At 46.9% G+C, this 13,124-nt stretch overlaps 1 protein-coding gene across 1 annotated transcript; it reads left to right on the plus strand.

The window, feature by feature from the left end:
- The first annotated feature begins 10,629 nt into the window (after nucleotides 1-10,629).
- LOC119378422 (uncharacterized) lies at nucleotides 10,630-12,774 on the plus strand. The gene is made up of 6 exons (XM_037647578.2): nucleotides 10,630-10,820; nucleotides 11,369-11,485; nucleotides 11,758-11,856; nucleotides 11,971-12,075; nucleotides 12,189-12,293; nucleotides 12,622-12,774. The coding sequence occupies exons 2-6, from the start codon at nucleotides 11,447-11,449 to the stop codon at nucleotides 12,772-12,774; spliced, it is 501 nt and encodes a 166-aa protein (XP_037503506.1). The 5' UTR covers nucleotides 10,630-10,820; nucleotides 11,369-11,446.
- Nucleotides 12,775-13,124: the final 350 nt, after the last annotated feature.

Below are 13,124 nucleotides of genomic sequence, written 5' to 3' on the forward strand. Positions count from 1 at the left end.
CTTAGATTTAGGTGCGCGTTAAAGAACCCAGGTGGTCGAAATTTCCGGAGCGCCCCACTAGGACGTCCCTCATAATCACAATTTTTAGATGCGAAGTACCTTTAGGCGGAGCTCAATCCGGTGGTGGTGGTGGTGGTGTGCGGCGTGACCGCCCTTACTGCGCATGCGCGTACCCTCTCCACACACCTCCTCTCCTTCCCTCTCCACATACCCTCTCCCCTTCCCCCTCCACATACCCTGTCCCCTCCCCCTCTCCACATACCCTCTCCCATACCCATCCCCCTTTCCACTTTTCCTCTGAAACGCGGGCTAGACATGCCGAAATTCTCTCCTGCGCAACGACGCGATGAGCTCGAGCGCATGCGCGTCCCCTCCCTTCTCTCTCCTCTCCTACCCTGCCCCCCTCTCGCCCGCCTATCGACCGCGTTCCCCGCTCGCCCTGTGAGAATTAACGGCCAGGCTAGATGGAAGATCCGACGCGCGTAGCGTTCCACTTCGCGTTCCACGACGCGAGGTGTAGCATGCCCAATGAACGCCAACGGAACGCGATCGTGCAAGTGTTCCGGCTTCGCATCGCCTCATGGTCCCCTTTAGCGAAAGATGGTGTAATTTTTTAGTACGCCGATAACCTACGAATGCTAAGTCTGGCCGTCAAACTAAATCTGCTTGAGAAACGATCAGCGATAAGGATAAATACACACACTCCAGTGGTATTTTCGGGGGAGCTAAATATAAAGAAAAATGCGCAAATAATGACACGGACAAGCGAAGAAGACAGAAAGACAAACGAGAGCCCTTAATTCGCAACTGAAGTCGCGCTGCTTTCTATAAGAACTACTGCCAATTAGCTCAGCTGTCAATTCTTGTACAGTACTTAGCGGGGAGAAGTTGCTGACGCAGACGCGTGGATCCTGGCGTCGATGGGACAACGGGAGCCCGTCGTACCTGTACCCATGAGCTGAGCTCTGGTTCATTCAGACGGTGGACCGAATCCGGATTTGTCGTGGACGCGTACAACTCCTATGCGGACGATCCTACTTCTGACACGACGGACGGGGTCCTAGCAGAAAACAGCGCCAGAGAGCCGGATTAGTCTCGACCACAGCTGCTGCGCTGGCCGCCAGCAGACCGGTTCGAGAGCATTCAATACCATGCAGGCCTATAGAAAACGACGACAATCGAGCTCTTGTTTTTGCGATTGACTGCATATAATCTGCTCGCTATCCTTACGTTTCTCCGCCCCACGCGGGCGATAGCGCGCACGCTGTCTGTCGTTCTTTCATTGAGCCATCTCTAACGCTCTTTGTTCCTTCCGAATGATGTACCAACCAGGCCAGACCAGCAGTGAGGCGGAGCGCTAATTCGTGGTCAGTAGCGGTGTACGCATGAATGCGGCTGAAGCAACCTACACGAGGAAATGCTGAAGAAGCGCCAAGGAAACCTTCACGGAGGATCCCTCAGCAAGGTTAAAGGTCCCTCCAACACTCTTCAAAACCTCATTGTTTTATATTTTTTACTTGCGGGTTGCGTAGACAGAAGGCCGAGAGATGGTGCAGCAAGAATGGCAGCCATAGGAGCACGCAGTCCGCAGTTATTGAGCCTAGAAAATTCAAAACACAATATAAAGGACGCCTACCCTCAACACGATCTCCGCCAGGTCACGTAACCACATTTCACTTGCCACTATCGTGCAAAGCGCGGCGAATGGCATGAGCTGAAAACTCCTCCGTACGGGAATCTTGCGTGTCATTGTGCGCCAACGTTTCTAGAAAACAATTCATTTTGCCCGATTTTCCAACGTATTGATGACACGCTGAGACAGCACAAACAACGTGGTGCTTCAAGAGTGAAGTGCGCGTGCGAAACGAGGCAGCTCGCAAACGTCTTTATCATGCTTTGTAGTTGTAGTGCTCTCTTGCGACAGCGTCTATATCAACGCTCTTAGATTGTAAGGTGGTAGGCCACCTCCAAAGTCTAATTTTTGCAGGAGGTCGATTTTTAGTTTTTGAGCACGTCCAAACATTCAAAAATATGTTGCAACAAAAATTAGCCTCTATCTTCATTAGTTTGCAAGTTACAGCAAGTTTTCCATAACCCATGCTCGTATAGCAAAACCGAAACCACATTGTTTTTTTTTTCGAAAGTAAGTGTTCTTTCGTCTATATATTAATATTCAAACTACTTTATTAATTTTATTTTGACTGTTACATAAGAGGATGTCATTAAATAAGTCTGTGTTTCTAGTTGTTTTAAACTCTCTAAAAACGGCCACAAGGGGGACGCACATCTCTTACAAGCTCTGAAAGCTTTATTTGCGTTTTTCTCAAAATAAGAATTTGCTCGAAATCATGTGACGCTAACTTTCATAACTTCTTTCTCAGTGTACTTCGAACTGAAATGTTGTATAATAGTTTACAACATTTATATCTGTGCAGTGAACTTGAATAAAATAAACTGATGGATATTTTTGAATTCACAGGAGATTTGGAAACAGGTTTAGTCTAAATTGGCTTTTTCCCCCGTCTTTTTCGTTTTTTTAAGATTACTTCCTTGATATTTACTGCATAATATTATCCTAGTCATTGCGTAGCTCTAACCTTTAGTTACACAATGGCCAAGTCTTTACTGAGTTAAGCCACCCATTAGTCCCTTATCACGGCTGACGTGACTACCATTTTAATGAAATTTTTGACAAAGACCACTTCCCCCCCAAAATAAATATTTGTATTTTGCACTATAAATGGCTGGGTAAGTTAAATAAGACATGCTGTTTTGAAGAAATGTTATTCAACGCTGGCTGTCCTAAAATTGTTTTTAGTGGCCTACCACCTTAAAGACGACAGCTTTCTTGGGATACTTGAACTCAGAAATTTTGGTCTGTCTGTCTGTCTGTCTGTCTGTCTGTCACAAGATTCAGCCACCCGGCCAATTTAAGTACTTGCTGAACACCCAGCCATCTTGAACTGGTAGCTGCGTTCATACTTGTGAACATTGTCGATCAAAAAGGAAATATTACGCATATCTGAGGCGCAACATCGATACGTAAGTATTAGGTGGTGTGTTGCGTCACTAGAAAGTACATAGATACGTAATTCTAAAGATCCTAGTGTTTCTTAGGCTGCGCTGAAAATGTGCGCTATGCACGAAAAAGCCCTCTGCCAACTACATGGTGCTGCCACCTGGCAGTGGTCCTGGGTTCTGGCATGCCAGCAGTGATAATGCGGTAAAATGAAATCTGTTCAAACGAACCTCCATTGCATTCATCATGCCAGGATGAAAATGGTACGAGAACAGCATCACGGGTGGCCGCGGATGAGACCAAGATTGTGTAGTACGGCCGGCAGCAGACTATCGTCTTTCGATGACATTTGCACCGAAGCACGCAGATACGCGGCCAATTTTTTTCCCTTCAGCTTCTTCAAACAACGGCGCTGAAGCGTCCCCGTGCGTTTTTTCCACTGCCGTGGCGTTCGACGTATTCTTCGCTCGGCCTTCCGTTTTCAGACTGAAAAATCTGAAAGATTTGGTCTATTCGGCATGCAGTCCAAAATCATGCTAAAGAAAAAGAAAACCCAATAATATTCCCTTTTTGATGCAATGCCACGATATTTGCTAACGTTACATTTACCCAATCATAGGCCTGAGCTCCAAAGCGTCAGTTCCGCCCGTAATAAATCTGGCGAGCGCCACTACTCGTTGATGCGGTCGGTAGTGATGCAGTGCTTAAAAAAAAAAAAAAAAAAAAAACTCTTGGAGGGCTTCTCTAAAAGTGACATAACGCGGCCTCACTGGAAGAAAAGCTTCCTCACTGAGGAATACTCCATGGTTTGGGCTGAAGACAGCCAATAAACAAGACAGCAGCATCACGACACGAAATCACAAGGCCAAGGGAACGCCCCGCATTAGGCGTAGCAGAGAAGGCAGCGCCGGCATAAACACCAAGCTTCACCTTTCAACGCGCGAAAAAAAAAAACAGAAAAACTTTATGACGTAAATAGAAGCTGCGATAAGTGTGTGAAATACAATTTTGAGTCATGCATTATTTTGTCCAACCAAAATAAATCTATCTGCGTGTGTTTTTGCTTCAACCAATTGTTCGTCCTACACATCACTGTTGGGTGAAGCTAGGAATCATTTTCTGACCCGTTTCCGAGAATAAGACTGTAATTACTTGTTTATGGGACAAGAACATGCTCGTATCCGCCGATGTGACTAACATTCCAGCGGTGTGTGTGTCTGCCTTTTCTCGTGTCCCGTTTTTTGCTGGCTTTCGTCAAGTATCATGAACCAACTGGCCCAGATCAACTCTTCTGTAACATTCCTCTCATTTCCACCGCAACAAAACTTTCCGAGCGGCAGTGACATCACTTTTAAAGGGCCACTAAACCACCAACAGACGCTCGACAGCTCCTCTCCGTGTCTTTCCTCTATCGACAACAGTCGTCATGACGTCACCTGTATGATTAGGGGACGTCGCGAGCACGAAACGCTGTCAGTGTGCGAATAAGAGCCTGATTTCTGCTAGCAGATGCGCGCGCTTCTCGCGGTTCAGCTCGGACGCCGAGGAAGGGCACTCGAAGAGTGGATAGACGAGCCGACGAACGCAGCGTAGCAAAGAAAAGAGTGAAATGAGAAACCGCGTGCAAATTACACCAGCGTTCGCTGTAGACTCGTGTACAACTGCAACGCCACAACTAGATTTCGACCTCTGAGTGGTTTAGGGGCCCTTTAAGGGTGTATCCACACGACGGACCGAATCCGTCTTTTCCGCCGCGGACGGCGCATCACGTGACCCCGCGTCACGGATTTGTGCCATCCGTGCCTCGTCCGCGGACGTCGCGGACGGAAAATGCCAAGCTTTTTCGCATTCGGATTCGGCGGAATAACACAACAAATTTAGCCGAAGGTGCCATTATCGGTCTGGCAACAAGCGCTGCTTTTTCTTTTCTCGTATGGAACTCCATTAGTAACTCCATCTTCAACTTAAAAGAAACTCTGCGCCGTAGACGGAAACATAAAAACCTTCAATAATTTTGGTAGCGATGAATGTGTTTTCGACTTTCAGACTGCTCGCGCCATCTAGAGAAAAAAGGAACAAGCAAGCATTCGCACATTATTATGACCTCTGGGATTTGGTAGCACTCGCGCTACCGCAGATCACCGAGCTTATTTATGTTCTGTTAATAGAGGCACTCGCTAAGCCTACAGCTCTCAGAAAACGAGTACGGCGCTCGGAAACAGTACCAAATTGTCATGAATACGTTGCCGGCGAAGCTTGAGGACACAAACCTAAAACCGACACAATCGTCAGTTTGGGACTAACAACCCACGCAATGCGAGACGAAGAGCTTAAAGATTCGAAGCGGGCAGCTCTCGCTTCAGACAGTGCCGCCATGTTTTTTGCTGCGGCACGTCCGTCTACTCGCTTCGTCCGTCGTCTGGATGTGCTTTGCAGCCGGACGGGCGGCGGAACGATCGTCCGCGGACGAGATTTCCGCGGATAAGTCCGTCGTGTGGATACACGCTAAAGAGCACTAAACAGAAAAGCGTTTTTTCTCCTATTACTAAATTGCCCTTTCCTTTTAACAAAAAAATCACAGCATATCCACGGAGTGAATGATGATGAGTGGGCGAAGCTGCGGAGGTTCATCGGTAAACCGTGAATCTTCCGTGAATTCTGCCCAATACATCATCACCGACGTGAGATCGGGCGCGTTATACTAAAGGTTCGATGAGTTATGACGACTTGCAGCTCACTTTAATTTTACATGTACGCTGTGAATTTTCATTGATTAGAAAACCATTGCTTTAGAAAACATCTGGCGTCTTTCGTTAAGCAGCTGGCGTCTTTTCGTTTTGCTTAGAAACATCTGGCGTTCTTTCGTTTTGCTTTTAGAAAACATCTGGCGTCTCTCGTTGGTTTATTTCATCAATCAACGGCGTTTTGACCAAAATATTTATTGTTTAATCACGCACAGGAGAAATCTCACCAGGCACTACCTTGGAGGTAAACAATGGCTGCTAATGGGAATGAGAGACAGAAGAAGTCGGCTTTTAGCTAACACTTACAATTCTACTTCTACTAACGTTTCCTACTGGAACATGCCAATGGCTGCTAATGGGGAATGAGAGACAGAAGAATACGGCTTTTAGTTAACGCGCACGCTGCGAATTTTTCCTTGTTCAACAACGCACAGGAAAAATCTCCCACCGGCACCACCTTGGAGGTCAAGATCTGGTACTAGCGTTACGACTGGTTACGCACTACTGCTACTACGACTACGAGGGACGAACGGGTGCCGCCTTAAGGAGCTTCGCCCCTAAAACACCACGGCTTCTGCGAGAAAACGCTTCGTAAGCGAGAAAACGCGCAAAAAGAAAATGCGGTTTGTGTCGCCACCTTGAAGTTCATGCACCAGTCGCAGTGACGTCATAGAATTTGGCGGCGTCCATAGTGGCCTCGGTAGTCCTTAATCGGTAAAAATAAAACGAATTGTTTTCTGAGGGAGCCAGAGACTTGTTATACCATGTTTGAGGAAATTTCTTTAAAGGGCCCCTCACCAGGTTTGAAAATTTTGAGCTGACGAGCGCAATGCATACACTGGGCGTTCACGATCACGTCCGCCCAAATTTGCAACGCTAAGCGCCGCGCAAATGGGTCAAATTTCAAAGCGAACGCTGCTTGCCCTTCCTCTCGCGGGCGCGCGCCCTGAGAATGAGGGGAGACGTACATGACAGAATGACCCTACGTAGATGGTAGTGCTGTGACGTCTCTCTACGTAGACGACTGTGCTCTGACGTCGCCAACAGTAGCACGTGACACTGCGATAATTATTTGACACGACATGTGTAGTTTGTGTAATTTGTTGCTTGAATACATTAATAAAACCTGAGAGAAATAATGAGACACACAAAGGGAATGTGTGCGTCTTTTCATTTTTTTTTCGTGAATAGCAGCGAGATGCGGGGCTAATGTGCCTCCGTTCCCATGCGTTCGTGTCCCCGTGGTTAGCGCATCGAGCAGACGCCAGCCCTGGAAACGAAAGTAATGTTCTTGCGCGTTCGAGCACTCATTATGCTCATTTGTTCTACCGCGTCCAAGTAAACGTCAATGCGGCACGGCTCATGATACCGCCACTCTCGTTCCCGTACAAATGTCGCAACTTTCATGCCCGTCCCGCAGAAACGGCAGTATACCACAGAGAACGCCGACACAACGCCCACAGCCGCTACATAAAAAAAAGTTACACCATCTCGCGCTAAAGGGGACCAGGAGGCGATGCGAAGCCGGAGCACTTGCACGATCGCGTTCCGTTGGCGTTCATTGGGCATGCTACCGACCTCGCGTCGTGGAACGCGAAGAGGGACGCTACGCGCGTCGTATCTTCCATCTAGCCTGGCCGTTAATTCTCACAGGGCGAGCGGGGAACGCGGTCGACAGGCAGGCGAGAGGGGGGCAGGTAGGAGAGGAGAGAAGGGGAGGGGACGCGCATGCGCTCGAGCTAATCGCGGCGTTGCGCAGGAGAGAATTTCGGCATGTCTAGCCCGCGTTTCAGAGGAAAATTGGAAAGGGGGATGGGTATGGGAGAGGGGGAGGGGAGAGGGGGAGGGGACAGGGTATGTGGAGGGGAAGGGGAGAGGGTATGCGGAGAGGGGAAGGGGAGAGGAGGGTGTGGAGAGGTATGCGCATGCGCAGTAAGGGAGGTCACGCCGCACACCACCACCACCACCGGATTGAGCTCCGCCTTAAGATACTTCGCATCTAAAAGGTAGCGGTTGTGCAACGCCGCTCGCGTGCTCGGGCTGGCTCGGGCACGTCATGCGCACGTGACCATGCATGCGCATGACGTGTTCATGCGTATGTGTCAAGTGAAGAGGGCAGGGAAGCGATTTGGCTTGCTAAGGCTTCACGGGGCGAGTGGCAAGGGTTTGAAGCTCGCCTCCTCGCATCATGGTTTCGCGCCGCTACAAATTATTGTTTTTCTGAGCTCGTAATGAACCGATTTGAAAAATTCTTGCGGCATACTGCTCTTCATTCTGCGCACAAGAACTTCCAGCGTCTAACTAAAATTTGCTATGTGGCCTGGTGAGCGGCCCTTTCAGCCACAGTGGGCAAAATAAACAAAAAACATTGAAATCCGTGACGTTACCATCGGAGATTTCGGCTGAAAATTTCAAAGTGATATTTAACATTGGTGTTTTCATCTATCATTTAGCCTATGACACTGAAGTTAACGACACTAGAGTTCCCAAGGTATAATTTATGAGCCTAAACTAATTTCTTGTTTCCCTTTTAAGAAACGTTCGTGGCGATGGAAGAACGCCAGGAGCGCCGGGACGCGGCTTCGGTTCGCATTTCCCGCTTTCGTGGGACGCACGCTGTTGCGATGCGTAGTCGTTCTCGTGGAAAACGGAAGACTTTAGAGCGCATTTCTAAGGCGTCCGTTCCTGCGTTGAGCGGCGTCGCCATGCAGCAAACGAAGATGAAAGAGGGCGAACGCGGAGCGCAGCGAGTCGCTGTCTTATACCCTTGTCACACGGGTAAGCTTAACCGCTGTGATACCCAACTGCAGTTAGCGGACGTAACCACAGTTAACGTAAACCAGACAGAGGCGCTGTCACACGTTTGCAGCATGCGTTGTGTGTTGTTTCGGTAACTTTAGCGAAAATCGGTGTCAGTCTGCCAACACTGATTGCTGTTGGCTTCGTAGCCATCATGGAGGAAGGAATATACTGAGGAGAGGCCCTGACGTCACTCGTTGTGAAGCCGCGGTGAAGCCGGAAGTCGGCCATATTGACTGGGCAAATTCTCCTCTCTTTTTTACATCCGAATGTGAAGCGAAAGGCGCGACTCTCTCTCCGGCTCGAAAAGCACGTGGGCTGCGCGGCGCGCGCGCCGGTGCTATCCGAAACCAACTGAACGGATTTTAACGCGCTGTTCTGCCGCGATACGGCTGACGAAACCTCTCCGTCTGGGTATTGTACTCTTGCACTGCCGCCGTTTACAATAAACTCCGCTAGTTGCACGTTAAGTTTTTTTTTATTTGAACAGTTCTTGTGAAAATAAAGATGTTATGTCGGACCAGCCAATTCATTGCCGCGCAACGAACCAGGCGCCGAAATTTGTACAGCTTCTTTCAGATCGCTTTTCTTTTACGCTTCTCTTTGGGCTTTATGGAACTTTCGGCCAGGCTGTGAGCTAGGCACGGCGATACAAAAACATGTCTTCTCTGCAATAAACCCGGAGGCCCGTAGTTATGCCACTAAAATCGGCGTCGGTGGAGCATGTATACGTGACAGCCCGTTGAGGTTGCGGCGGCCTCCTTGTTTCGCTTCCCTTATGTCCGAAGCGTACTGTTTCAACGGATATCCCAAAGGCCAGGATTTCATTAGGACGAAGCAGCGAACACCAACTGAAGGTGCGTGAGAAGATGTCTCTGGTGTGGATCACGCGCACTGGTATTTACGGAGAACTTAAAGGCGAGGATCGCGTTAGGACGAAAGCTGGGAAAGCCAGCCGAAGGAATGCGTGGGAAGAGGTCTCCCGGATGGATCACGCGCGGACACAGCCGCCAAGGACGGCGGGGAAAGCCAGCCGAATGCGAGGGAAGATGTCTCCGAGATAAGTGGCTAGTTATTTGAGAACAGGAGAGAGAAGGCGCTTGTTTCTGTCTCCCTTATCGGGAACATAGCTAAGCGCCTTGCGTGGTGGGGAAGGGGTGGTTCACGCGCGGACACAGCCTTCAAGGATGCCCGCCCGGTTCAAACAGCGCCCGTAAACAAACACAGCATTCCTCCTTTCTTAACGAAAGCAGGATATGATTGTGTACCTGAGGATTTCGAATAGTACGAGCGGCACGTCTTACTGCGTTGGCACTATCCCTCGAAGTGAGAATGGCAGACTGGGCTTGTTGGTTACACATATTTGAAGTTTTAAGGCGCGAATAAGACACAGACGAAGAATAGGAACACACACACGGAGCGCCTATATACGATGTGAGAATGGCAGACTGGGCTTGTTGGTTACACATATTTGAAGTTTTAAGGCGCGAATAAGACACGGACGAAGAATAGGAACACACACACGGAGCGCCTTTTTTATATACGATGTGAGAATGGCAGACTGGGCTTGTTGGTTACACATATTTGAAGTTTTAAGGCGCGAATAAGACACGGACGAAGAATAGGAACACACACACGGAGCGCCTTTTTTAATACGATGTGAGAATGGCAGACTGGGCTTGTTGGTTACACATATTTGAAGTTTTAAGGCGCGAATAAGACACGGACGAAGAATAGGAACACACACACGGAGCGTGTGTGTTCCTATTCTTCGTCCGTGTCTTATTCGCGCCTTAAAACTTCAAAAATCCCTCGAAGCTCCATGCGAGCACGTCGCTGTGTGCGCGGTCACAGCCGCAATGCCCAGCTGTGTGCCAGGATGCAAGTCGCGCGGCTCACAAGGAGTACCAGCCACCTCCTACCATTTGTAAGTAAATTTACTTATTCGGTGGACGCGTTAGAGTAGAGGCCAAGCGAATTCGCATAGTGGCAATCGTTCTGTAGATTTATAATATAACATGTTATGCTGCGTGTATACATTACTGTGCAATACATATGTTGTGTAACCATCCATTATCAGGTTTCCCAAAGATGCCGTTCGTCGGACAAAGTGGATAGAAGCAATTTGGCCCCCGCATATTCGCCGGGAACCTGCAAAGGAAGCTCATGTTTGTTCGAAGCATTTCTTAGAGGAGCATTTTGATCGCACGTCCGCGTTCAAAGTCCGCCTACGAGAGCATGCAGTTCCTACTCTCTTGGTGAGAATGAATGAACTTTGGAACCGATTTCCGTTCTCTTATACATAGTTCACGATTTATATTTTTCTCTCTCTGGTAAACGATCTTGATACCTGTATGTCGCTAGCATTATAGTGGTAAATGATAAAAAGGATTGACATACAATAAATGTTATAATTCAAAATAAATAAATAAGCAATTAAATAATAAACAAATTATCATGCACCAGTTCATATCTATTCAGGCTTCCTTCTTTTGACATCACTGACGAAATTATATTTTTCTCTTAAAATTTAACAGCACATACTCATACCTGTTAGTACTCTGTGCACGAATTGGTGGGGTGCAAAAAAAAACTTAAGGTAGCAATTTCATAACCAGCATCTAGAAATTTAGATATAAACGTGGTAATCAAAAGCAAGAGTTTTGTAAGTGCCTCTTGCATCACGTATACATGGTTAATTTATATTGATATGAAGTAATGCAACCCCTGTGCCATTGTTATTTCTTTTCTTGTTTTTTTTTTACATCCGATCTACAATTGTAATACTAAGTTTTTAATCCCCCAGCTACCTCATCCAGTACAACAAGGTGATAGAGCACCTGATGCAGCAAGCACCGATTCATCCTTTGATTCCCCTCAGCTCATGCAAGGTTGCGCTGAAGGCTTGCTGCTGCTTGCACAGGTAAACACTTCACTTGATCATTATAATATGCTTACAGGCCAAGTTATGCTTGAAGCAGCCACTCAACAATAAAATATTGTGGTTGTACTTGGTGCATTAGAATTCAATGTGTATTTGTACAATGCAATGCAAGTAAAGCAATATGCAGAAACTGTGGGAATGACAGTTATATTGCACTCATTCCTCCAGTTTCAATGCCTCGCTTCATCTGTAATGCTTTGTACAGCTTTTCATGAAGGCATTTTTAACTAGCAGTGATATATCACTATCAGGTTGCTGCAACTTCTCATGAAGGCCTCCAAGCTTGCCTCTCCACACCTGCATCGCCTGACTTAGCTGCAGGCTTCCACGGGCAGTCCACACTCCAACAGGTGCACATCACTTTTCCCCTCTCGTTTTTTTTATTATTAAGCTCATTAGCTCACTACTTTGAACACTTTGCTGAAGAGCAAACCACTGAATAGCATAGGTATTCTTGCTTTTAGGAAGCCATGGATATACAGCATGAAAGTGCAGATCCAATCAGTTTACCTGACCCAGATCCCTCCAACCTAAGTGCCAGTCATTTCATCGAGCCAGCACTTGTACAGGTGAAAATTCACCTCTGTTCTACTCATCAGGCATGCTTGTCCTCTGTTATAAGTAAACTGATGTTACAGTTGATGTAGAAGTAAAAATTTCTAACACGTGCTCTTTCTAAAAGACTCCCATGGATATTGGTGAGGAGAGTGAAGCACAGGCCAGCATCGCCACACCAGGTCCATCCGGCCAAGTTGCTGGTATTCAATGGGAGCCGGCCCATGAGCAGGTAAACACACACTTCCACGTGACATAAATGTTGAATGATATACCAAGTGATACCTTCTCTAGCTGAGGCTTTACTAACATAATATGCACTTTCCTTTAGTTATGTGGTTGCAGTGTCCTGATAAGAAGCAATGCATGTACTAGCCCACCTCAATTTTTCGAGAAGCAGTATAGTTCAATTATTTTAATAGTTCAATTATAGTTCAAAATGCTATTAAGTGTGCAGCAGTACCTCTTAAAACTGGCTATGCAAGCCCCTGTGAATATCAGCATTGTCAGAATTACAAATAACCGTTTTTTTATTAAGATGGTATCATCTACTTCCACAGGAATTACAAAGGCCAGAAGACATGCTGGCACCATTTGAAACACCAAGAAAAAGAAAGCAGGCAAAGGTAAAGAAGATGAACAAATGCAAGCTATCAGACCAAAGCAATGCACGTGTATACATCAAGAGTAGCACAACCAGTCCCAATATTTAGTTCAGTAAACTAATAAAATAACAAGACAAGAAAGGGTGTTAAAGTCATAATTTGATCAAAGCAACGCATGCAAACTGTACATGCCATGTTTATCTGCATGACATACAAATCAATTGATGACTGCAATATTAAATGACGAATGACCTGTGCTCCAAGTTATAGAAAATGGTTGGCTAATATCGATGAGGTCTTTTTAGAGGCGACCAAGATATGATAGTACAAGGTTGTCCTACATTTGAATGTTTTAAATACCATAAGTGCAAGTGTCAACAGAAGGAGCAGGAATAAGGAAAAATTATGGCTCAATGTCCAAATTCCCTGGCTCAGTCATATTGTTATTAGAAGTGTTT

Source organism: Rhipicephalus sanguineus, unplaced genomic scaffold, assembly GCF_013339695.2.
Source record: "Rhipicephalus sanguineus isolate Rsan-2018 unplaced genomic scaffold, BIME_Rsan_1.4 Seq832, whole genome shotgun sequence".
NCBI classification, from domain to species: domain Eukaryota; kingdom Metazoa; phylum Arthropoda; class Arachnida; order Ixodida; family Ixodidae; genus Rhipicephalus; species Rhipicephalus sanguineus.